The sequence below is a fragment of the Bison bison genome, unplaced genomic scaffold, assembly GCF_000754665.1.
Source record: "Bison bison bison isolate TAMUID 2011002044 unplaced genomic scaffold, Bison_UMD1.0 scf7180017864485, whole genome shotgun sequence".
Classification (NCBI taxonomy): domain Eukaryota; kingdom Metazoa; phylum Chordata; class Mammalia; order Artiodactyla; family Bovidae; genus Bison; species Bison bison.
In genome coordinates, this window is record NW_011495045.1 from 5,834,282 (window position 1) to 5,861,105 (window position 26,824).

At 35.9% G+C, this 26,824-nt stretch overlaps 1 protein-coding gene across 1 annotated transcript in view; it reads left to right on the plus strand.

Moving 5' to 3' along the window:
* The window catches only part of MAP3K2 (mitogen-activated protein kinase kinase kinase 2), a 44,004-nt gene extending 17,873 nt beyond the window's left edge, over positions 1–26,131 (plus strand). Inside the window, exons 9-16 of the mRNA XM_010862883.1 lie at positions 800–867; positions 1,036–1,128; positions 1,821–2,027; positions 3,844–3,992; positions 4,367–4,498; positions 8,497–8,626; positions 14,613–14,790; positions 17,249–26,131. Of these exons, the coding sequence (XP_010861185.1) occupies positions 800–867; positions 1,036–1,128; positions 1,821–2,027; positions 3,844–3,992; positions 4,367–4,498; positions 8,497–8,626; positions 14,613–14,790; positions 17,249–17,474 (1,183 nt within the window). The 3' untranslated portion in view covers positions 17,475–26,131. The remainder of the gene's footprint in view (positions 1–799; positions 868–1,035; positions 1,129–1,820; positions 2,028–3,843; positions 3,993–4,366; positions 4,499–8,496; positions 8,627–14,612; positions 14,791–17,248) is intronic.
* Positions 26,132–26,824: the final 693 nt, after the last annotated feature.

The window sequence follows — 26,824 nt, forward strand, 5'->3', positions numbered from 1 at the left end:
TGGTCAAGTTGCATCTGTGAATTTTTGTTACAAGTGCTCCCTCTCTCCTGGTCTCAGCAGGACTGTTTTCACTTGTAGCGTGCAAAGTCAGTACCTATTTACTCTCCTCTGAGACTGCTTTTGAAAGTAACTTCTGAAAATGCAACTACTATTGTATGGAAATATACATTTAATTTTCTATTATTCATGTATATGAAACCATTGTCTGTGCCCATGTCTGTCTCAAGATAGATACTTAAAACATTTAAGGAATTCAGGGGAATGAATAGTGATGTGAAAGCTACATATTGAGTACTTAGTATTTGAAAGACAGTGTCCTGAGATAGACAAGTATAAAATTGCTGAGTTAGTATTATCTCCTTGTTATAAATGTGGAAATCATTTCAGAAAGATGATTTGCCAGGGTTGCAATAACTAGTTTAAGTGGCAGAGCTAGGATTGAAACACAGGTTTTTCCATGTATCTATAATGCCAAAATGTATCTTTCTTAACCACTGTACTCTGTAGGTCAGTTTTAAAAACCAGGCTTTTTGTGTGCGTGTATCAAATAAGTGTTTGAAAAAAGTTTCCTTTTTTCAGTTAATGTTTCAGAGAGAGTGCTGTATCTGTGTTTGTATATATTATATATATATAAAATTGTATATATTATATATATATATAAAATATGTATATTTGTGTGTATATATTTCAAATACCTATATATCTACACATACATATAGATACTGATATTGCGTAAAGATTTTTAAAAAATATCTTAAATACTTTCTCTTAAAATAATGACACTTTTTCTACTTTTTAGAGAGAGCTATCCAAAATCACGAATGCCTAGGGCACAGAGCTACCCAGATAATCATCAGGAATTTTCAGGTTAGACTGTTCACATTCTAAATGTTTAAATATTTATGTCATTGAATAATATTTTGGCTGGGTGGGAGAGAGAAATTTTTTTAAAAATCCAAAAATGTGTAAATGTGTTTTTCATGATTAGAAATATTTTATTTTTTAAATATATAACTTTCTTATGTATCTTAATAGACTATGATAACCCTATCTTTGAAAAATTTGGAAAAGGAGGAACTTATCCAAGAAGGTATCATATTTCTTATCACCATCAAGACTATAATGATGGTAAGTTTATTAGGTCAACAACAGTTGTTAAAAATCTCGCAGACAAAAATAAGTTTGTTCCTGTATGACTTAGTTTTCTACTTAAAACTTTTTAAAAAGACTTTGGATCATAACTACAATAGCATTTTAGCTTTATGCCAGCTTACCTCTGAGACATGTCTTTCCTTAGAAAAAAAAGAAGTAGTTAAAAATGGTACTAATTAAAATTACTCCTTTAGTGATGAAATGCATACTGTATTCTTTTTTTTTTTTGTATTGTCCTTTTAAGGAGAAAAAGTACTTCCTATTAACTTTACACTTTTTGTTTGTATTTTAAATCATTACTGAAAATGAAAATAAAATATTTTTCTCCTTTTTATACAAAGTGAGAGAGTTCTGTCTGTGCTTTTATGAATGTGTGAGCACACAAGTTATTTGAACTTATATTCAGACTCTGTTTCTTTTTTCCCCATTTTTCATTTCTACTTATACCTTTTTTTTTTTTTTTCGTGATTCAATGTTAGCTGGGGTAGTTCCTTAAACTCTTAAAAATACTGTTCTTAAGTTTAAAACGTAAAATCAAATAATCATTGCTGTTTTAGCTTCTTATCCTAGTCACAGAACAAATTCTGTTCCTTATGCTACAAATTTTAAATACTTGAATTACGATATATTATTACAAGTTGCAAGGTAATTCTGTTTTCATTTTGTAGGTCGTAAAACTTTTCCAAGAGCTAGAAGGACCCAGGGGACCAGCTTCCGATCTCCTGTGAGTTTCAGTCCTACTGACCACTCCTTAAGCACCAGTAGTGGAAGCAGTATCTTTACCCCGGAGTACGATGAGAGTCGAATAAGAAGAAGGGGAAGTGACATAGACAATCCTACTTTGACTGTAATGGACATTAGCCCACCCAGCCGCTGTGAGTAATAGAAATTGGCATAGTGAAATGTGTGGCAGAACCTGTGCAGAATTTTATAATATTAATAGGAGCAAATATAACGAAGCCAGTCCTCAGGGTGTAAGCAGGTTTTCAAAAGAGGTAAAAATGATATTTCTAATGTGTTTATAATGTTGGGTAAAAGCATGGTATTACTGCTAATTACTTTAAATGATTTACTATCTTTTGCTTTTTTTGGGAAAATTGTTACCAGTTACTCATTCGTTCATTCCACATATTCTTATTGAATGCTTAGTTCTGAGAAATTTTAAATATGACTTCCAAGATGTAATCTAATGGGGAGAATGATGTGTGGAGAAATAATTATAGTATCGTGTCTAATTAAGACCTTTAATGTGAGGAGGAATTCACTAGTTAAATAGGTGACATATACAGGAGGCCATGACATATTTTGGGCTTCCCTGGTAGCTCAGCTGGTAAAGAATCCTCCTGCAATGCAGGAGACCCTGGTTCAATTCCTGGGTTAGGAAGATCCCCTGGAGAAGGGATAGGCTACCTTCTTCAGTATTCTTGGGCTTCCATGGTGGCTCAGATGGTAAAGAATCCACCTGCATTGTGGGAGACCTGGGTTCGATCCCTGGGTTGGGAAGATCCCCTGGAGGAGGGCAACCCACTGGAGTATTCTTGCCTGGAGAATCCCCATGGACAGAGGAGCCCGGCGGGCTACGGTCCATGGGGTCTCAAAGAGCTGGACATGACTGAGTGACTGTGCACACATGACATATTCTGAAAATGAGAAATAGTTCTTTTTTGGCTGAGGTGGAGGATATCTTACTTGAAGCAGCAGAAATAGAACTAGAATGGTAACTAAGGCCAGATTGTGGAGTATGTGACCTTTATCTTGTAAGCAATATATAAAAGATTGATGCTCAAGGGTATTTTTTGCAACAATATTTGTATACTCTGAATTCCTTGCTTTTGTGCTCGTGTTGTCGTATTTTACTTTTACACCTGCAACTTCCATTACATTGCTGCTATTTTTGGCTTAGGCAACTATATTTTAAAGTAATTAAAATAAGAGATGAATGTCTTTTATATATACCTCCAGCTTATTTCTATAGATCTTTATTTATGTTGATCCAGGATTCTGTTAGGTATCATATCCCTTTTGCCTGAAGAATTGTTTTTAACCTTTATTCTAATATGAGTCTACTGGTAACAAATTCTTTCAGCTTTTGTTTGAAAAACTTTTATTTCTTTATTTTTGAAAGATACATATATTTTTCAGGGTATAGAATTCTGGACATTTTAATTTTTTTCTTTCAGCACTTTAAAACTGTTTCTCCATTGTCTTCTGGCTTATATACTTGCTGAGAAGTCTGCTGTATTTCTTACCTTTGTTCCCTTGTATGTAATGTGCTTTTTTTCTCCCACTGGCTGCTTTAAAGATTTCCTCTTATTAGAATGAGAGTGATGGTCTTCCAGCTTTCTGCACTGTAGGCAGATGGAAAAACTTATTACAAATATTACTGCAATAAAGATTAGAAATAGCATGTCTTACATTATCAGTGGCATTTTAAATTGTGTGAAAGATGCTATTATATTTATAATCAGGTAAAAAAAAGCCTCATTGGAAAAAATTAGTCCTAGGAATCTGAACCATGTTTGGATTTAGAATTCTTACAGTTTTCAAAGATGATGATCATTATGAATTTGGATGAACATGATTTTCTCTTAATATCCAAGCATATTCAATTAAAGATATCACCAATGCAATAGTCCTTAACCATTGTGTGCCATTGGGCTACTCCCATTTTAAGAAAATGTTCTTTTTTAGCACCTCGTGCTCCAACCAACTGGAGATTGGGCAAATTACTTGGCCAGGGAGCCTTTGGCAGGGTCTACCTCTGTTACGATGTTGATACAGGAAGAGAATTGGCTGTTAAACAAGTTCAGTTTGACCCAGATAGTCCTGAGACCAGCAAGGTAAGAATCATTGAACAAGCAACTTTGTCACATTATAAGAACCATTTTTACTAAAATAAATATAACACACCATAGAATTTTTTGTTTTTCCTCAATGCAAATTATTTGAAAAAAATAGATAATGGATATGTTTACTTGCTGTGTACTCTGGATTTTCTGTTTTAGTACTCAGTTGTATTCTTAATCTGATTTAGTGTTGGTTTAGCATACCATCAAGGACTGTTACAGAATTATTGCCTAGAGACTTTAAAATGTTTATTCTTTGGGAAGTGGAAATTTCAGAATGAAATCACCTTGATGGTCTATGATGTTTGCATTTTTTTTGCTTTTACTAGCAATGCGATAAAGACTTAACAATGAGTTCTGTCTTTCAGGAAGTAAATGCACTTGAGTGTGAAATTCAGTTGTTGAAAAACTTGCTGCATGAGCGAATTGTTCAGTATTATGGCTGTTTGAGGGATCCCCAAGAAAAAACACTTTCCATATTTATGGAATATATGCCAGGGGTAAGTTAGTACATCCTTTGAAATTAGAGATACTCTATTTAAAGTCTTAGTTGAGGATAAAGAAAAACAACAACTTTGATTATAAAATGTTATGGACATTTTGGAAGAGTTTAAATTTAATATAATTTTATTTTTCTGTCTTCTTCACTTATCTTTGTATTTTTTTTTAAATACTAAAGTATACTAAAATAGGTTATAAACATCAGAGCAGTCTATACTCAGATTTCCCTAAGTGCACTAAAAATAACACACAAGTGGTTTATCCAAACCAGGATTCAGCCCAGGACCACACCTTACATTTTGCTACTATGTCTCTTACCCCTCTTTTAACATAAAACAATTTTTAGGTGACATAGATTTGACAAAGAGACCAAGCTAGTTGTTCTGTTGACAGTCTCATCTCATAGACTTCTCTGATCACATCCTCATGGTAGTATTTAGTTTGTTCCTTTGTCTGCATATTTCCTATAAACTCCAACTTAGATCTAAAATCTAAATTATATTCAAATTCAGCTTTTACCAGCATGCATCCCAGATGATGCTGTGCATCCCATTAGAAGACACACAGTTTCTGGTGGTTCTGATAGTGATGTTAAGATTGACGGCTTAATTAGGGTGATTGACATCCTGTTTTCTCCATTGTAAAGTTTTTTTTTTCTGAAGACCAGAAAGTAATCTGAGCGGTAGCAGTGGCACATGGGAATATCCAGTTCCTTTTCAATCATCTACCTAAATGTTTTTAACACAGATTAATAAGAATTGCCTGAGTCATTCATTTCATTAGGAGGTGAAAATGTGATTTGCAAAAAACTCTTTCATTCCTTCTACATTATTTTTAGTATATGTAGAGTACATTCTAATACTAATGATTTTCAACATGGTGGTATATTTACTCACTTAAAAATACATTCATTCTCATAATAGGTGATATGTGTTAGAAAAAGATTTGTGGATCTTTAAGGAAAGAGCTTATTAGAATTGTATGTAAAATAAAATATACATATTGCAGCTTAATCTTATGGATCAACAAAACCGTGGACCAGTATCTGATAGTACAGTTGTCCCTTGGTATCCCCGGGGGATAGTCAGGCCCTCCCACAGATATCAGAATCCAAATATGCTCACGTCCCTTATCTAAGGGTATAGTATTTGCGTATAACCTGCATACATCCTTCCATATACATTGTCATCTCTAAATTACTTATACTACCTAGTACACTGTAAAATGCTACATAAATAGTTGCCAGTGCAGCAAATTCAAGTTTTGCTTTATGGAACTTTCTGGAAATTTTTTTTCCAAATATTTTCAATGAGTAGTTGGTTGAATCTGGAGATGTGGAGTCCAAGAATATAGAGAACTGATTGTAATGGTTTTAACCATCCTCAGTCTTACAAGAGCAACAGTAAACTTTGATTTTTATCTTCATGAATAATTGTTTATAGTGACATCATTGTTATTCATCATTGCTGCTGTTTTATTTTCAAAGATTTATCTTGGCAGTGTAAAAATTGTTCTTTAAAATTCAGTCTACAGAAATAATTCAAAAGAAGACGAAAGTTGTGTACCTTTGTTTTAGTACTGTCTGTAATGGCAAAAGTGGAAATATCAGTTCACTCAGTGGGAGTAAATTATGATGACATTGTCCAAGAGAATATATATTTAAAATTGTGAAAACCAAGTAACAAAGTTGGAGGAAGTAGGAAGTACTTTGAGAACGAAAAAGAATATAAAATGCTTTTTAATATTGGTAATGGTATTTTAAAAGTATCTGTATTTGAAAAATAACAGAAGAAACTAAAAAATGAAAATGTAATATGTTGGTGTTGTGATTGATTTTTCTTTTATTCAGATTTCCATTACTGTTTGTGCAGTAAAGATGTAAATTAAATACCTATGAATAAATGTGACTAGAGATGGAGATTATTGAATATAAAGTTAATTAAATTGGTTTGTTGGCTAGAACCAATTTATGTCACAAATAGAGATGTAAGTCATCTTTATATATTTAGCAATCTTAAGACTAAACTAGGACTATTCAGGAAAAGGTATTAGATCATATTTCTGATTAGATTTTGTAAAGATAGCTATCTTTTCAAAGTATAGGTTATCAGTCCTTGAATTTGAAAAGCATGTTACTAGATTAATTACAGTTCTCGTATGATAAACCCATGGCATATATGGACTGGACATAAGTGTTCCTAGACTTTGCTGAATCTCCAGGTCTGTGAATTCTGTGTAATTTCCATCAGTAGATTTGGTATAATGGGCCCCTTTATGCCCTAGATTCAAGCTTTGCCAGAAACATCATTCTTCAATTTTCCCAAAAATAGCATTTCATTTTTTAGTTAATCTAGAACTATTTTCATATTAGAACTGTAAGTTTCTTTTATCTCCAGTGCCTGGATTAGCAGTTGACTTCTGTTACTCTTACTTACACACACAGTTTATCTGGCACAGTGCTTTCCAGCCCACTCCAGTTGTTCACACCAAAGAAGGTAACATTTTCGTGTTACATAGCAGTATACACACAACATTGAGAGAGCTGTTAGCACCATGGGCCACTGGCCTAGCTGCCTGAGGACCCAGAGGATGCAAAAGTCTGGCAGTCATTTGCAGCCTACAGGTATCTGGGGGCTTATGATTTGGAAAGCTCAGTTCTAGCTCTGTTATTTTGTGCATTACTACAAGAGAGACATAGTAAGTTGACTGAACAAAAAGCCACATTGAGTTATAGGTATGCCTGGTTGCCTAGCTTGAGTCACTGTCTAAGGCTTTCAATACATGTCTGCAAGTCAGGGTTAGCAGGACTGCATCTTGCTGTCCCTTCAGGGATTGCTCAGAATAGTGGAAACAGCATATGGCTAAGTCTGCAAAATCCAAGGATCTATTTTTATATGACAGAGTATACAGTTTACAAGAATTGAAAGAAAGACAGGAACATTTGGATATATTTTTTCTTTAAAGGAAAAGATTTTGTCCCTCAGGAAGCATTTTATTTCTATCTTTTAAAGTGGTGATTGTCAAATTTGCACGTTGGAATTATCAGAGAAGCTTTTTCAAAATTCAGATGCCCATGTCTTACCTCAGATTGATTCTCTGTTCTCAGAAATAGCACCTGCCTAAAAAGACTTCAAAAAATTAGAAATCCCTTTTTAATATACTTTTCTCATGTTTTGAGCTAAAATGGTGAGTATATAAAAGAAAAACTTTAAAATCTTATATGTGTTCTGATCTTCTAATCATACCCATTCTTTCTCCTGAGAAGTAATTTTTCAGATATCAATAAAACAGTGTTTTAAAAACAAAGTAAGAACAAAATAAATAAATTTAAAGTAGGACATACATAGAAGAGCAAGTAGGAAAATAAAAAAAATGTATTCAGGGCAAAAACAAGCAAGACAAAGGTACTGGAGAATTTTAAAAATTGTAATTAGCAAGAGAACAGGAGATAGAACCAGTGCAGTCACAGAAACAAGGATATCAGTCAAAAATAATTTAAAGGCTTTCTTCAGCTATGCCATATACTCTTTCACAGTTCTAGTCCAGAAATACAGTAGAGTTTTGTGTTAAATTAATGGCATATAATGTCCTTTCTAAGAATTCCTGTGTTCTCCAATTAGAGCCTTCTAGTCATTGATTAGAATTCTCTAAATTAAAACATCTAGTTTTAAACAAGTAAGTCATGGGATATAATATACAGCATAAGGAATATAGTCAAATAATACTGTAATGACTTTGTACTGAGGTAGATGGTTACCAGGAATGATCACAGTGGTGATCATTTTGTAATGTATTTAAATGTTGAGTCATTATGTTACATACCTGAAACTAACATGACATTGTATGTCAACTAAGCTTCAAGTAAATAAAATAAAGAGCACTCCATTCAGTCAATAAGAATAATAGATAAATATAGGTACACAGATCTTAAAAATATTTACCAGTGCTTTTCCTTTCCAACCATACTCTAGTTTTCTTTTGTTTTCTCTTTTCCTAGGGCTCCATTAAGGACCAATTAAAAGCATATGGAGCTCTTACTGAGAATGTGACCCGGAAATACACCCGTCAGATTCTTGAGGGAGTTCATTATTTGCACAGTAATATGATTGTTCATAGAGATATAAAAGGTAAGTAGTGAGGTGTTTTTTAAGTACTCAGTTGTTTTGTTTTGATTTTTTTTAATGAAAATGTGCTATGGTTAAGAAATTTAACATTTAAATTAATTCATCTGCCTCTACAATGCCATAGGAAAACAATTCCAGCTAGTCCTGTTGTTCAGGTTTCCAAAAGGGAAGCTGTCCTGTGGAGGTTCACAGAATCAGTAAAGTTCAAATGAACATAAGAATGAGACATATTTTCATACACAGCACACAGGCTTAGAACATAGTGGTTAGGAATAGGGGGTCTTGGGGTAAGGAGAGAGTGGGACAAATTGAGAAAGGAGCATTGAAACATACACATTACCAGGTGTCAAACAGACAGCCGGTGGGGAGCTGCAGTGTAACACAGTGGTCACAGCCTGGAGCTCGGTGACGACATAGAGGGGTATGGGAGACACGTTCAACGGGGAAGGGGTATATGTATAGTTATGGCTGACTTACGTTGTATGGCAGAGACAACACAGATTATAAAACATCCTCCAATTAAAAATAAGAAAAAAAAGGGGGGCTCAAATTTGACCCAGTTCGCATTCAGGCTTTATCCATCATCACATGTGTAATCTTGGACAAGACACTTAGTCTTTCTATGCCTCGGCTCCTCAGTTTTTAAACATTAATTTGGCTGATCTGGATCTTCGTTGCTGCACTTGAACTTTCTCTAGTTGTGGCAAGCAGGGGCTGCTCTTAGTTGAGGTGCATGGGCTTCTCATTGTGGTGGCTTCTCTTGTTTTGGAGCACGGGTTCTAGGTACACAGGCTCAGCAGTTGTGGCACATGGGCTTAGTTGCTGAGGCGTGTGGAATCTTCCCTGATTGGGGATTAAACCCGTGTCCCCTCAGTTGGCAGGTGAATTTTTATCCAGTGTACCACCAGGGAAATCCTCAGCTCCTTATTTTTAAGGAGGGTGATAATAGTGTACAGATCACAGAGTTCTTATAAGGATTAAATGAGTTAATGTGTATAGCATCCTTAAAATCATGCCTGGTATCTAGAAAGCACTCAAAGTTAGTTACAATGATGATGTATGTTGAGATTGTATTTAAAGCTGTGGGAAATGGACCTCATTACTGAAGAGAATAAGAGAGCCTAAGACTGAGCTTTGATAAGCAAGTTGTTAAAGTTTTTCATCAGTCTTTCTGGGGGCTCTTACGAGCTACCAGGAAGTTACTTCTTTCCTGTGGTGTGTCACACCCCAAATATGGCCATAGTCAGACTAAGGAGAATATTCCTAACCAGTGTTGGTCATGGAGTAGAGTCTGCTGTAGCATGCTGGAGCTCGGTCACATGTACAGAATGGACCTGCCTAGTGACTCTTAGAGGATGGCAATGTGACTCATGATCTGAAAGAATTAGGAGCCTGTTGTTCACCTCAAAATTTTCCCTGCTTAGGCAGACCTCAAATATCAAGTTCAAAACCTGAAAGCCAAGAACTGCATAAAGGTGGTGACCATTTTATAATGTATAGAAGTATTGAATCACAGTGTTGTATGCTGTGGAACTAACATAGTGTTGTAGGTCAAGTATACTTCAGTTAAGTATATGCCCTAAACTTTGTAGGGAAATGATTTGTGAGTTATTCTGTTAGTAATAATCTCTATTCAAGCCAGTTTCTCTTTAACCTTCATAATAAGATAAGGCAAAGGAACTGAGGGGAGCTACCTGCTCAAGTGGATCCTCTTCTGACCTTGCCAGTAACATGAGGAAGTTGGAAGAAAGCTGATTTAAAAACATTATAAGGGGCTGTTCTGCTGTGCATGACATGAGACAGACGGTCGCTGTGGGTGTCATCAAAGCAGTGGACAAGAAGGCAGCTGGAGCTGGCAAGGTTGCCAGGTCTGCCCAGAAAGCTCAGAAGGCTAAATGAATATTATCCCCAGTACCTGCCACCCCAGTTTTAATCAGTGGTGGAAGAAAGGTCTCAGAATTGTTTGTCTCAGTTGGCCATTTAAGTAATAGTCAAAGACTGGTTAATGATAACAGTGCATTGTAAAACCTGCCGAAGGAAAGGAGAATGTTTTTGTGGATCATATGTTTTGTGTGTGGCAGTTTATTAGTTTTAAAAATCAGTACTTTTTAATGAAAACAACTTGACCAAAAATCTGTCACAGAATTTGAGACCACTTAAAAAAAAGCTTAAAGAGAAAAACACAAAGACAGAAAAACATTATAGGGTGAATATATTGATAAGAAAAATGTAAGATATAAAATTGAATATGCAGTATGATCTGAAGTTTATAAAATTAAAGTATGATGTAGAACAATTTTCACATGATTAATGGTGGTTATTTTCAAGTAGCAGGATGAGTAGTAATTGTTTATTTCCTTCATATTTTTTTACTTTTTATGTATTTTCTAAACTTTTATAATGAACTTTTTTTTTTAATTAAAGAGAAACCTTTTATTATTTATTTATTTATTTATTTATTTTTGGCTGCTCTTGGTCTCCGTTGCTTTGTGTGGGCCTTCTCTAGTTGGCAGTGAGTAGAGGCCACTCTTCGCTGTGGTGTTGAGGGTTTCTCACTGCTGTAGCTTCTGTTGCGGGGAACGAGCTCCAGGCACTCAGGCTTCAGGAGTTGCAGCACGCGGGCTCAGTAGTTGTGCACGGGGCTTAGTTGCTCTGCTACATATGAAATCTTCCCAGGCCAGGGATCGAACCCGTGTCCCCTACATTGGCGGGAAAATTGTTACTCACTGCACCCCCAGGGAAGTCCCAGAAGGAGCAGTGTTTAAATGGCAAGGGAAAAAGAAAGCTAGTTGCTTACTTTTAAGTTTATACTCATGAGTTCATAATGAAAAGTAGGGAACCAGCTCATTATTTCGTAATAGGGTTTCTTTATTTGACCTTTCTTTTATGAACTATACTGCTGCTGCTGCTGCTGCTGCTGCTGAGACGCTTCAGTTGTGTCTGACTCTGTGCGACCCTGTAGACGGCAGCCCACCAGGCTCCTCTGTCCCTGGGGTTCTCCAGGCAAGAACACTGGAGTGGGTTAAAAGTGAAAGTGAAGTCACTCAGTCCTGACAACTCTTAGCGACCCCATGGACTGCAGCCTACCAGGCTCCTCTGTCCATGGGATTTTCCAGGGAAGAGTACTGGAGTGGGGTGCCATTGCCTTCTCTACTGAGGACTAAATAGAGGATGACCTTTATAAAAATATTTTGGCTAACAAAGAGGGAATGATAGAATAGTACCATTTTACAACTACTAATGGGATTAATAGATATATGCACTAAACATTAATGGTTGCTAACATCACCTCACAGAGACAGTCTGTCATTGCATACTTCCTATTTGTAGACTATATCTACAAAGCAGTTTCCTACCCACCCACCCCCCAAATTCTTTTTGAACCTGAGTCTGATCAAGCCTCTAGATTCAGCTACCAAATTGGAAAATTATGGAACATTTATAGAGAACAGATCAGCATGTTAAATGACTCCTTAGGATGGGCTCGGCAGAACCTAGACCATAAGAAAGCTGTAGGCAGACAACTTAGATTCTTCATAAACTGCAAAGAAAAAAAAAGATTGGAAGGAACTTTAGGAAAGACCTAAAAGATGTATCAGTGATTCTCAACATAAGGTCCTTGTTTGGATTTGGATTTTTTTTGAAAAAAAAAAACAAACTTAAAACCCCACTGACTATATATTTAATAATGTCAAGGAATTATTATCTGTGGTCTTATGTGTGATAAGAGTCCTTGTCTTTTAAAGATGTGTACTGAACTGTTTATTGATCATGATGTCTTTAATTCAATTCAGATAATATGAGGGGAAGGAGTGGCTAGTAGTGTGGTTCGAAGAGGTTGCCCAGATGATTGCTGGGATTGGGTGAGAGGGCCGTGCAGTGTTCTGTCTGCTTTTGTGTGTCTTTGAAAAGTCTCCTTAACAGTTTACTTTTAACGTATCCAAAGTAAGGTTTTAGAAAGTTAGGTAACTATATTGGGAACCTGGTATGTACATTTTCTCCTCAGCCCTTTGTATGGATGAGCATTGATTCAGCATTGGTGATGACTCCCCAGTGATAGCTCTCCTTGTCTACCTGCCTGGGACTGTTTCTGCCCAGGTGGTAACCATTAAAAACTGGCTTGTTGGTTGTCCTTCCCCAGCTTAAATATTTTAGACACAGTGGTGTGGGTTTTTTTGACAGAGTCCTTCTTTAAGTATTGGACAGCAAGAGGTGTCAAAAAGGCAGTGCTGTTTTAGAGAATCATTGGTACCAAGGCATACTTTGGCTTATGCATGCAGAGAATGAATCCTTGACTCTCCCCTCAAGACAGGCCTTAATTGACTAGACTGGGAAATTTTCTGGAGAACAGAAGACAGGGCCAGAAGTTCATGGTAGGGATGGACAATTTGCATTCTCTCCAGTCTATAATATACGTTTTTCTCCACTATTCACATTCCTTCTTAGAGGCTGTTTTTAAAAAAGAAAAAGAAGGTAGGAATCTTTTTTTTAATCTAAAATATGCTGAAGGTTAGGAAGATTTTAGGTAAAGTTTAGAAACTAAAATTAGATAAGTCGATAAAATACTTGTTTAAAAACAGCAACTTAGCTGGAACAACATGAGCAAAAAAAATAATAAAGTCATTGGTTTATAATCAAAGTGCAAAATAAATATCCGTGTATTCATACTGGTAGAAATGGATGGTTGAATAAGTAGGAAAAAAGAGACAAATCTCCTACGCAGAATAATTCCAAATAATTTATGTAACTACTTAAAAAATGGTAGTTTTTTAGAAATAATTTATATATGAAGAAACTAGACTTATAATCCTAGAAAAAAGGTTGAGTTTAAAGAATGGTAAAGGGGAAAATAGAGAATAAAAATAAATGAACCTAGCTCCTAGATTGCTGGTTTCTGATACCATTCTCCACTAGAAGGAACTAGTGTCCCTTGGAGAAATGGCTGACTGTAGAGCCGGTGCAGGAGGTGCAGAGTGAGCATGGGGCATCTTCTGGTTCCAGAATGTAAGGCAGTGCTGACACAAACAGTCCAGAAACCCAAACAAGTGAGAACACGATGACTGAATTATGGCAGTGGGACACAGGCGTCAACAGAGAGGACTCCCAATGGACAAAGCTGTAAACAACATGAGCAAAAACAAAACAAAAATAATAATAAAGTCATTGTTTATAACCCAAAGTACAAAATAAATATCCACATATTCAGATTGGTAGAAATGGATGGTCAAATAAATAGGAAAGAAGAGACAAATCTCCCATGCAGAATAATTCCAAATAATATATGTAACTACTAAGCCTAGAGCATAATTTCTCACTCACTTATACGTAGTGAACTTCTTCCAGAGAGCTGAGTATGGAAAGGGGGAAAGTAAACACTTTCTCAGCTAAGCAGTCGTGGTCAGTTTATAATAAATAAAGTTAGAAGTTTGTTATAGAAGCAAATGAAATTTTAAAACAGAAACCTTGAAGCTTGCTTAGATTAGATTTAAAATGTACTATATAGAAGTTGAGGAGAAATTTTTATTCTGGAGGTTCCTGAGGAGAGGCTAGGTTCACAGGGAAGTAATCTTGTAGACATGGGCTTCTTGCTTTATAACAGAGAGGCTGGGGCCAAGAGCCTGCTATTGCTTTCATCATCCTTCCCTGAACTTCCCGTTCCTTTTTTTTGAACTTCCCATTCTTAGTCCTTTTCCCCTTTCACTTCTTTTTCATCCTCACCTCCCACTTGCACCAGCCCTTTTCAGTGGGGGAACCTTTTCTTAGGTCTTGAAGCACACACAGTGACACTAAATTTTCATTGTTCCATGTAAGAAATCTTTAATACACACTGACCTTACACCTAGCATTATGCTAGGTACTATTCAGAGGTGCAAAGCAGCCTGATTTTGGAGACAGATTGAAGAGTCTAAGTAATTTTTTGCCATTTTCTTTTACGTTATATTCCAGATTACCAATAAAAATAATGAAATGAGGATATTTCTTGTTTTAGGCGCAAATATTCTGCGAGATTCAACAGGCAACGTCAAACTAGGAGATTTTGGGGCCAGCAAACGGCTTCAAACCATCTGTCTTTCAGGGACGGGAATGAAGTCTGTGACAGGCACACCGTATTGGATGAGCCCTGAAGTGATTAGTGGAGAAGGCTATGGCAGAAAAGCAGATATCTGGTAGGTTTTGACGTGGGATTTGCCTGAAAACACATACCTTATTAACATATTTCCACTCAGGATGGAAATTATTGAAATGAACTTAAATTCTTTTTTGTATTTTTGAAATAAAATGTCAGGATTACAAGGATTGATATCATTTTAATTATGCCCTTTGAGGCTTAATAACTGACCAAATAAATAAAGCTTTTGAACCATTTTTTCATTCTTTGAGAAGAATTTCATCTTAAGAAAATTTCAGCATTAGAAAGCTGTCTTCATTTTATTTCCCGGATGAACTTCTAAAGTAATTAATGTTTATTGCTAGTCTTACAAGTCATTTAACCTTTAATTGCTTAATAATTTTAAGTTAGAACATAAAACGGCCATTTCCTACTTCCCACTGAGAAAAGTGGTTTTTTCCCTTCGGTGTTTATTGGTATTTGTTGAAGTGGCAAAGAGAAGGTTTCTCTCTGTGACCAGTGCAGAGCTAGGAAGTGAGGGAGGGGAGTCTCTGTTCCTCCTCTTGCCGTTCAATAAAGGTCCCTCTGGTTCCTCCTTAACCAAGTTCTCACTGCCTGCCAGCTCCTGAGCCTGAGATTGGGCACCCTGAGAGGTCAGCAGTTCTCTAAACCCTTTCTATTGTGCAGCTCGGGAGTCTCTCCTGCCTGCTTCTCAGCCCCAGCTACTTATATGAGCTCTTTTGAGTAAAGTTGTTAATAGGTATTCGTTTTAGGCACCTAAAGACAAAGAATTTCTAATGTTTCTATTCTTTGTGAGATAAAGACAAAAAAAACACTTACATTCAGTGGCAGGCTAGAGAATTATATGGAGCAAAACTTATGAATAATATTCTGTGCCTAACAAATTTGAGAGCTTAAATTGTAGTTTGTTTTCATTGATTTTTATGTTTAAAGTACAGGTTTGGGTTTTTGTTTTTAGCTCAAACATAAGCTGCTTATTTTTTTAACAAGATAATAACACAGTAATTTAGTTGTAACAAAGCCATCAACAGAGCCATATAGAAACAAAACTAAATGTATTGCTTTAAATTGATGATCTCCTTTAAATAGGAAAAATTTAACCTGTTAGTCTAGTGGTTCTCAAACATATCCACACATTTGAGAAATGGAGGGAAGAAGGAGGAATAAAGTTAACTATACCCAGAGCTCATCTCAGAACTATTATATGTGAGTATCTCAAGAGTGGGGCCCAGGCAAAGATTTCTGAAGTGTTGTCAGGTTTGAGAAGTACAAGTGTAAAGTAATAAGCAATAAAAATTATGCCTTAAAAGCAATTCAAAAACACAAAGTTAAAAAAAGAAATATGGTAAATTTCTTTTCTCTTACCCTAGCAAAAGGAGGAGGAAAGCACCAATTCATTTCTCATTATTTTTTATCCGTTTTTGATTGCCCAGAGTGGAGTTTAACAAACATCAAATATTGAAAGTTATACAAATGTATTATATGCTACAGTTTTCACTACTTTACATTTGGAAAGCTCTTCTAAGACAGTACCAGCTTTCAGAAAGAAAATCACTTTTTAAAATTTGCATAGATGTTTAAGTTGGCTGTTGGTTCAACTAAGAGTTGATATAATGCACTAAAAGGCATTTTATTAGTAATAGTTATTATAAAACAATTCATGTACCACAAATTTAACTTTTTGGTGCAACAAGAAGAATATTTGTTTCCCATTTATTTCTACAGCTGTTAGAATTCATTGAAATGCAGACTTAAAACATAAATTTTTCTTCGAGACTACATACATAAAATACTTTTCCTATAACTACACTATATCCCTGACAGATCCCTACGGGGGAGTTCAGTAGTGACTACAGGCATATTTATCTTTAAAGCAATTTTTTTCTCATTGTTTGGGTTTGGGATTGATACCAAGTTTGGAAAAAGATGTTTCTTTAAGATTACATAAATTCATTTAAAAATGTCTCCTCAAATTTAAAAGCCGTTTTCTTCAGCTCCTTCTGTCAGGTCTCCATGTCAGTCGATCTAAACCACATCATTCTTGCCCTGAAGTGCTCTTCTCTCAGGTTGTCTTCATTTGACCTTCCGTGGATTCTCCTCCAGGGCTGGGAGGGGGCCTGGTGGCTGGGAGCAGGTGTCCCGGCCATCACGCGGTTGGCCAGGCCAGCTGAGGCCTCAGTCACCCCTGCGTCTTTTTGGCGCTTCACAGGGGCTCCAAGACCCCTCAGGGCTGCTGGGGAAACGGACAGTCCAGAGCAGGAGCCCTTCAGAGGCACGTAGAATGTCAGCCTCAGAGCCCAGCGGCTCCATGAGGGCGCCGAGGGCCGTGACCCCAGTTCCAGCTGTCGATGGTGACAGCCTTGTAATGAAGTTTTACACTTGAAACCAAGTCATGTTTAAATGTATATGAACTTCACACGTTTCTCATTTCGTAGGTAGTTAACTGACTTTCATGATGATGTTGTTTGTGTAAGGTGTTTTTTTTCCCCTCTTAGGAGCGTGGGCTGTACTGTGGTAGAAATGCTAACTGAAAAGCCTCCTTGGGCCGAGTTTGAAGCGATGGCTGCCATCTTTAAAATCGCCACTCAGCCAACGAACCCAAAGCTGCCACCTCATGTCTCCGACTATACTCGAGACTTCCTCAAACGGATTTTTGTAGAGGCCAAACTGAGGCCGCCCGCCGACGACCTGCTGAGGCACACGTTTGTGCACTGCCACTAGCGGCCGGGGCCTCTGTGCGCCTGCCCAGCTCCCTGCTGTCCACGCACCCTCTCTCTGACTGCACTTTTCCTTGTTTATAACAGAGAGATGCGGAGGGAAAAAGACAAGAGGGAAAAGTGTTTCTCTTGATTCTTGGTTAAATTTGATTACTAATAATAATAGTAACCTAAATTTTTTATATTTAATCTTTTTTTTCCCTTATAAGAACTTGAAGCTTTTTTTTTTTTTTAATTTTTATAATGTACTGATGTGGTTCAGAGACATACAGCACTTTAGTACATAGTCACTCTTTTTAGTACAAAAAAATCATTGGAATACCTAAAGATTGTAGAGTCTTTCCCTGTGTCACTGACGGATTGGCAGTGATGGGGAGACAAGGAAAACAAGAAGAAAAAAATGATGTATAATTTGTAGTTTTTAGTGATAGTATTTAAAATAGATTCTTGTTTGTGGGTTTGAGCCCTAAACTTGAGTTTAGGATAGGTACTCAACTGAAAGAATATAGGTTTCTTCTTGTATCTGTATTCTTTAGATCCTAACCTCTGTCTACCAAGCTTTTTGCTCAGTAGGAATCTTGATAGAAAATATGAATCTCTAGAGGAATGTTTATTTGTTAATCCTAACCAGTATAATAAGCAAATACACTATAATAGATCCATATTACTGGAATCTATCAACCTTGAGGGATAGGTTTCTGCTTTAAAAAAAAAAAAAAAGATACTGTTTTATTTTAAAGCAGATATGTGAAGTCAATAAGCAAATTCAAATTAAAAGATAGAAGACTGCTCTAATTAAATGTCTGAGAGTAGAAGAGGCCACATTTGCCAGTCAGCAGAAATGAAAAGAACCGAGTGTGGTTTAGTGCATGTTAAACTGCGTTCTTTACCTGAGGGGGAAGCCCCAAAATCAAGGGGAAGGAGAAGTGAAATCATGCATACTGTATCTTTCCAGTTCCAGCTCCTGATTCCCCGCAGGTAAACATCTTTAGGAACTAAGAGTTTAACCTGCAGTATCCATGTCTTAAAAGCTAATGTTGTGAGAGAAAACCCTTGTTCTTTGGATCACAGAGGACTAAAGTACCTCAGAAAACAGTTACCATGTAAAACAGTGGTTTTCATGGCTGGGGTGGGGATAATTTTACCTGGCATTTGGCAATGCCTGGAGACATTTTTGGTTGTCATAAAAAAGAGGATGCTAGAGGCATCTAGTGGTTAGAGGTCATGGATGCTGCTAAACAAACTAGAATACACAAGAACAGCACCTCCCTTCCCCATCAAAGAGTTATCCTCCTCAAATATTAAAAGTGCTGAAGTTGAGAATCCCTGAGATCAATACTAGCCCTGGTTATAAACCAAAAATGGCTATGTACAAAGCAGGTTCCTTGCAAAAAGTAAATTTCAGAGAGTGATATAGTGCATAATGAGGGTTTTACAAGAGCAGAGATCACTACTTCAAGTCAAGGGTGAATGATCTGTACAAACAGCAAGGAGCAATCCTTTTCTTACCAGCTGCATATTGCACCCAAATCAGTAACTTTCATTTTGGAAATAAAATTAACTTAAACATGGAGCCTGTTGAACTCAGCCATCTGTATGTATGTATTCTTTCCTCGGAAGTCAGTTCATTCATAATTGTGGGAAAAGAAAGGCATATTAAAACAAAGTATTAACTACTTTAAACGAAGGTTAAAAACTGCCAGATATTTCTAGTATAAGAGCCAAGGACATTAAGCAGAAAGAGACTGCTGGGAAACTCCCACTATCTCTGATGGACCTGTGCTACTGAAAAACGTGAATGATATAGTGATTTGGCCACTTGCAATGTTTTCAGCATATTAGAGCAAGGGCTGAGTACTTTAAGGGTCTAGAAAATAGTATTCTTCCTGGAGGCCCTCAGTGTGATGCCTTTCATGGGATTCATAAGGGACTTGGGTATTTTATTTTCTGCTGAAAGGTATGCTTGTTTAGGAATCGTTTTAAAATACTTTGTTTCTGAAGTTAAGTAGATGTTGGTTTACTGTATCAAGGTCCTATCTGGCATTCCCTGTAGGAATATTTGAAATTCCACTAGCTAGTCTGAGAAGAAGTCAAAGCACAAATACAGCTGTTAAAGCTTCTCCTATTCCCGTATAATGAAAGGAAGCAGCTTGCAAGGAAGAATATGAATTAGTAGCCTACCTCCCACCCCCCAGAAAATCAACTGCCAAATCTTGTGCTATAAACATAGTCCCCAAGGATGTGGATCTATTATAATTTCTTCATCTTTTATGAGTGAAGGCATCTCTTCTACTTGAGCAAGACCATGGTATCTGGACCAGTGGGCTTTTCCTTCCCTTGTGCTGTGTGCTTGTGATTTTCTTTTGGCTCAATTTTGGTCTGTCAGGGTAATCAGCAGTGCAGAATATGAGACAAGTGCTCTTTAAAGAGAAACCTTGGGAGACTGTGAAACCCAAAGCAAAATGTTTGCTTTTTTCAGTCTCTCTCTCTTTCCAAAATGCTATAGAAAATAAAATCACCTGAAAAGAAACTACTATGTTAACACTGCTGCGTAAGACCTTTGTTTTATAAGAAAAATATTAGCTATGGAAAAGTATTGTTCTCTATGTAAAGACTTAAGAATAGATAATAGTTTACAGAGCTATATAAAAATGTGATGTGAATTTATTTCATACAAGTTGTTAAAGGTACCAAAAACACAAAAAAAGTTAATATATATAAAAACTACTAGAACAAAAAAGCTTAAAGTGGGGTGAGGTATGGAAGATCAAAATTAAATTTAAAAAAGAAAAATTTGAAAGGAAACACATCTATCAGGGGCTGTAACACTCCATTTTTTTTTCTTTCTAATAATGATATGGATCAACAAATGAAATTTGAACTTTTTAGGATGACTATAAATGTGTTTTGTTTTTTAAATGCACAGCCTGATTCTTCTATACTGTAATGTTTCTTTGCTGAGGCTGGAAAATGACCAGACTGCTAACTTTGTGCCTTTAAAATGCGTTCTGCTTTGATAGTGGCAGACTTTTTGGTGCTGGAGAAGATTCACTAGCAGTCTTTTATGTGCTTTTCAGGATATACCTTTCTACTTAGGCCTTGAGAGATTCAAGATGGCATGACTTAGGCTTGGACCAAATACAAGATCTTTTACATTGCACTCAAATTATATTGAATAAAAGGGTTGAAAAATATCATAATGACTAATAGAAATTTTGATGATAATTCTTTAAAATGTATTTTAAAATATACAGACTTTGAAAGTTTCAATATGATGATCTTTAATTTTCCTCATTTACAAAACATGTTTCTAACCTGAGAAACAGTTGAAGACTACTGCCTTAGAAAAGTTTTCAAAGGCATGACAACCTTACATAATTTATATGGATTGAAATGTTAATGCATAGGCTGAACTAGAAAAGAAAAATTAAAACTTATTTCATAGTAAATTGAATTGGCTTTGAAGGAGTCTTTATCTTATTTCCAATAGAAGCTACATTTAAAAGGTGAAATTATTTCTTTAGAGTAGCTTTCTCTGCTACTTCAGTTCTTGTATATGTCAGGTCTGGTGTGTAATATTTCTGAGATGGAAGTATAATAAGGTACATGAAATTACTGAGAAAATACAATTTGAACAGTTTATAGGGACAACCAAGCTTGGGAGCAAAAGCAAATACATTTGCCAGATGCAAACTCCTTGGCCCACAGCAGAGTTCTTTGTCATTGATTTCATTTGGGACCAATAGTTCAATATAAAATCACCTAGTGTCAGCCAAGTATAGGGATCTATCTATTTTTTTTTTAACATGGTGAGTCTTTTTCATTTACTTATTCAATATTGTGACTTACTATGTCAGGTATTAAGTTAACTTGTCCTTAAGGAGGTCACAGTCTAGGAGGAAAAAATGGGCAAACAATTGTTTTTTTTGACATATCTTAACTCTGAAAAGTTCGTCAATGATGTTTTAAACTGTTATTACTTATAAGGTGAGGGGAAAGCGATTTTGGGTGGCCATTGGCTGTGATAAACTGAACAGCAGACAGCAGAAGCGCCCCAGCTGGAGAGATCTGCCACAGGTCAGGCCCCCTCTCGCTCAGAACTCTGAAAACCCAGCCTCTGTTCAGACAGTCCCAGTGATGGGGCATTTATTCCATCACATGGCACTTTTTTTTCCCCTGCTTTTTTCTTTTAAAGAAAATATTTTCTTTTGGTCTGAATTATTAAAATACCCAAAACATTTGATAGAAACTGAATTCTGCCAACAGTGTTTTTTATACTAAGATCAGGAAAATCTTGAGATCTTACTGTTTTATATGAAGTTTGGCCTTTGTTACACATGTAATGTTCATATTTATTTGAATCTTAAGATTGGTTAAAATGTTAATGAAAAGCAGTTTAATTGTTAATTTTTCGTAGTGCCTTTTTCTCTGTATGCCTTAATTTTGTTTTATATCAATAATAATTCACATTACCCACCGCGATGAAAGTTTCTCCAAAATCAGTAGGCTTCAGGAGTTCCTTTGGCCTTAGACTGTGTACTGGCCATTAAACTTTTCTTAATGCCTGCTTCCTCCTACCCTTTTCTACCTCTTTTTTTTAAAATATGTTAGAAGAGAAACATTAACATTGTTTTGTGATAGACACATTGCAGTTTTACTAGACACAAATTTCTAAGATAAGGATAGAAAGATATTTTAATTCTAAAGAGACATAGTAAATTATTTTCCAAGTTGATTAGTTGATTTTTCAATCACATTGGCACTGTTCAAATTCTTTGCATATCATGTTTCAGTTAACGATTTTCAAAGAAGAACTGGAATGGTGGTTTTTGTCCTAAAGAGATCATTTGAATGGTTTACAAATGTTAAGGCAATGAGACTTAGGGCAATGAGCAAGAAATCCAGGGATAGCAAATTCTAATCCTTACTTTTAAGCTAGCATTTTGACTAAAACTCTAGCTTTTCTGTGAAGAGTGTGTGTGTGTGTGTGTGGAGTTGGGGCAGGGGTGGGAAGGAAGGAAAGGTGTGAATGTCCAATTAGATTAGTCTCTGTTCTTGGAAGAACAATTTAAATATGTATAACCTACTGATGTTGGAATGCCAGCACATTTTCCAAAAGTAGCTAGTACAAACAGTTGTTTAATAAAGGTATTTATTGTAAATTGCCAAGCTCTTGGTTGCTAAAAGTAGATTAAAATTGAATTTGTATGTGTGTATAATAGCTTATATATAATTCCTAAATAGAAAGTAATTGGTTTTGCATAGTTCTTCATGAGCTCTTTGGAATAGAAATTCTGCCAGACATTATCAAAACAAGCATCCTTAGCTTACCAAGTGTTCAAAAGGAAATTGTTTTATACCTCTTTTTGGTTGGCTAGGGAAGGCGTGCTGTGAAGCTACTGTTCCTACTTGATAGTCACCTTTAGCTTTGCTTTGACTTCTGCCGCGACCTGGACAGGATGCCATAATAGTTGTGGGAGTTATCGTGCCTACTGACTCTGTGTTCACCTTTCAGAGCTGTAGCGGGTAGTGCGCTCTTAGGGCAGTTTAGAGAACCTTCTCTCGATGGTAGTGAGAGTGGACATGGTTTAGTTTCAGAAAGTTGAGGGAGGAGTCATAGCTATAGTAAAGAATAAACTTTATCTTTGCTTTGTATTACAGTCTCATGTAATTCTTCATATTTTTCAAAATTGTGCATTTTAATTGACAGTAATGCTATTTTTGTTAACAGAAAAGGCGTTAAATCAGTGATTACTATTGTTCCCTATGCCTAATGACTTCTTGTTTGTATTTACAATCTGTATTATCAGAATCACTTTAAACCAAAGCTTTTATATTCTCTGCACACATAGCCAAAATGATTAGCACTGTTACTTCTGCCCAATTGTAAGCTAATAGTGTAAAAATGATAAAACAGGTACAAGTAGAATTTGTATCTCAGTCTATCCTTCAAGTTAAAGGACAGGTGCTCGGTGTTTGCATTTAGACATGCAGAATTTACTTCAACTATTATGGAACTATATAGACATTACAGACTTGAGCTTGTACACGTGCCAATCTTATTAATGTCACTTGACCACAGATGCATATACATACACATTGACACACATGCCTCAGGTTGGGGGCGTACTTTCTTCTTAATGTCTTGACATTTATGAACTTGTGTTTGACTTGAGGGGCATTCCAGGAAAGTTTTGCAGAGAAGTAGGTTATGGACTTTTTGTGCCATAGACATTTTGGAAGACAAGGGCAAGTCTGCTCTCCAGCATACATGCAGAGTTGTCCCCAGGTAGGATTTCTGAGGCCCTTAATGCCAGTCGAGGACAGTAAAGTTTGTGACTGTACTGAAAAGCACTTTTGTCTTCACTTATTTGTGTAATTAACTGTTGGTGATTTAGCATTAGCATTGCTTGGAGGGGAGAGATAAGTAACAAAATTACATCTAACTCTGTTAGACACTTAGGCTTCAAAATAGATTTGTCATGTTCTCATTTTTCCAAAGACTTTTTCCACCTGGAATAAGAAAGAACTAGTGGAAACATTTGCGCTGGAAAGGTTTACAGGCAAAAGAAAGTAGGCCAAACCCTTGGAATATACCCCATTCAAGTGAAAGTGCAGTGTCTAAGGATAAGAATACTTCTTTAAAAACAAGCACTTGTTTTTAATACAGTCTTAGTAAGTAAAAGGTTTACATTTTTTCTATTGCTGTTGGTTTTAAAATTTGCTACCCTGCATTCTGAAATATTATAAAAGAGTTAATACCAAAAATACTTTTAATGTCTGACATCTCTTACATTTCACATGGTTCTTTTTATTCAGATATCATTGTAAATAAAAGTAAACTTGGATAAATATGAGAATAAACTTTTAATTGTTGCAAATTCTGATTATCAATTTGTAAATTTACCCTTTGACCTAATGTACATTTTTAAATGTAGCCATTAAATTCTCTATATTTAATGTTAGTTTCTCTCTGTAAATGTTTTTAATCTCAGTTAAATGCTGGGCAGTTTATGTACAGAGGTGTTCTTTTCCTATCAAGGTTGACTTTTTTGCACATTTTTGGAAATGTTTATTTGTACACTGATTTACTACTCTGACCAATAATTGTTGATGGGTGTGTGAGCATCGTGAATGCGTGCATTGAACTACTGTCTGTGTCTCTATGTTTAAACTTCTTTCAAGATGTAGCCATCAGTAACTGCATTGCTATTACTGATTTAGATGGACTTTCATGCTTTTACAAAGTATACTTATCTATGGTTCTATCTTTGTTGAGAACTCAGGAGTTCAACATCACTTTCTGATTTTATATGTATTCTAAAATCCATGACTAAGTTGAAAGTATGCTTGTAACTCTGTGTATTGGGGGATGTGTGTGTGGAGATGTCTTTTTCTGTCTGTAGGTATGTGTATATATCCCAGTAATTTCTTATTTTCATTTCTACATTTTTATGAACTTGTTTTATAAGGGTACTGTTTAGTTAGAATAATTAAATATATATAAAGCTTTCTGAGAGATTATTTACTATATGAATATATTTTCAGCTGGCTGATCAAAACTATTTTCTTAATTTTGTTTTTACCATTCAAAATGTATTTGTATTTCCACAGTTGATTGCAGATTTACTTAGATATCTATCAATTAAAATACTCTTGCAGAGAACATTGAATTCTCATTGAGAATTCTATGAAATGCAAATTAAGGGGAAAAAATAGGTTTTAAGCAGTAGCAAAAACACTGTCCACTAAAACAACCTTTGAATTCTCAGAGCTATGAAAAAATGTGAGAAACTAAATTATCTTGAAGAGATGTCAAGGCTTTTATATCTCCAGTTGCTGTTCGCCTGTCCTACTGTTTTTGAATATTTCCTTTATTCTACCCCAAAGATTTCAACTTTCAGTTTTCTTCTTACTGGGCAAGGTCAGACCTCACTCATAAAACAATATATTGAAAAATTGTGATTCTCTGTGATTAACTATAAATTGGTTTAGAAATGTCCAAACATACATTATTGTGTCTTTACACCGTATTTTGTATTTTAAGTAACTGGCAGAAAACGAATTGGGAATTAAATTTCCAATCTGACAATGTTGTTGTACTTAAGGAGAACCTTGTTTTTAATATGCGGTATCATGTGAAATTACTTATGTTAGGAATAGAGTCCACTGTTGAAGTTGAATGTCACTAAGCTTATGTTATAAGGAGCCGATATGATTAGAAAAACCTACCAGAAGCCAGATACAGTGTGGTATGTGCCACATTTCATGCACATTTGACTTTGTGTTCATTCAAAATTGTGCTTGTAAAAATGTATAAAATTTTTGAGTTTTACAGTTTTTATGTACTTGTTTTTTCTTGCTGGTAAATAGCTTTTTTTTTTAATCTAATGTGAAAGAAACCATGTTTATATTTTGTTAGTGATCAATGACTTTGTTTATATGGAAATTTGTATATGGTTGGCACACATCTTTGTTTAGATTTATCGCGCATGAAGGCCTGCAATAATTAGCACAATGAAAATTGCTTTTTCTTACATGTTCATTTTTTGAAAGATTGTGGTGCAAAGGCTTACTCTAAGTAACCTTCTGGACTATGGAATGAATATAAATGAATGGCACTTTGAGTGTTAATAAAGCTGATATTTATTTCCACTGTGATTGCTTTGTCCACAGCTCTTCTTGGACACACTGTTGTCTCTCCTCTGCCTGCTTTGATCACTCTCTAGGAGACAGCCTAGAAACATTGCAACTAAATCTTCCCAAGATACAAGTCTGTAATGTTCTCCTCAACGTGCTCTGGCATATTTCTCTAGATACTTTGATTACCCAAATCAGAAATTAACGGTGACTAAAAACAAAAAGACTACTGTCAGAGGGTAGAGAATGGACACTCCCACAGTACTGGAGATCATTTAAGTTTCCACTGTCATATACAGGGCAGCCTAGCAACACCAAGTCAAAAGCCTTAGAGTCTTGTATATCCTCTGACCCATCAGTTTTGTGTGTAGGAATATGATTGCAGATGTGCTAGAATATATCTATAAAAGCCCCAAATTGAGTTCTCCATGTTCAGTACTGGGGGCTGTTGTAACAAAGCACTGCAAACTGGCTGGCTTGTTTTGCTGTAGAGGCAATAAGGCCAAAGTTAAGGTGGGCTTCTCAGGTGGCTCAGTGTAAAGAATCTACCTTCAGTGCAGAAGACATGAGTTTGATTCCTGGGTCCAGAAGATCCCCTAAAGGAGGAAATGGCAACCCACTCCGTTATTCTTGCCAGGAAAATCCCATGGACAGAGGAGCCTGGGGCCATGGGGGAGTCTACAGTCTGTGGGGACATGACTGAGCATAAGCACA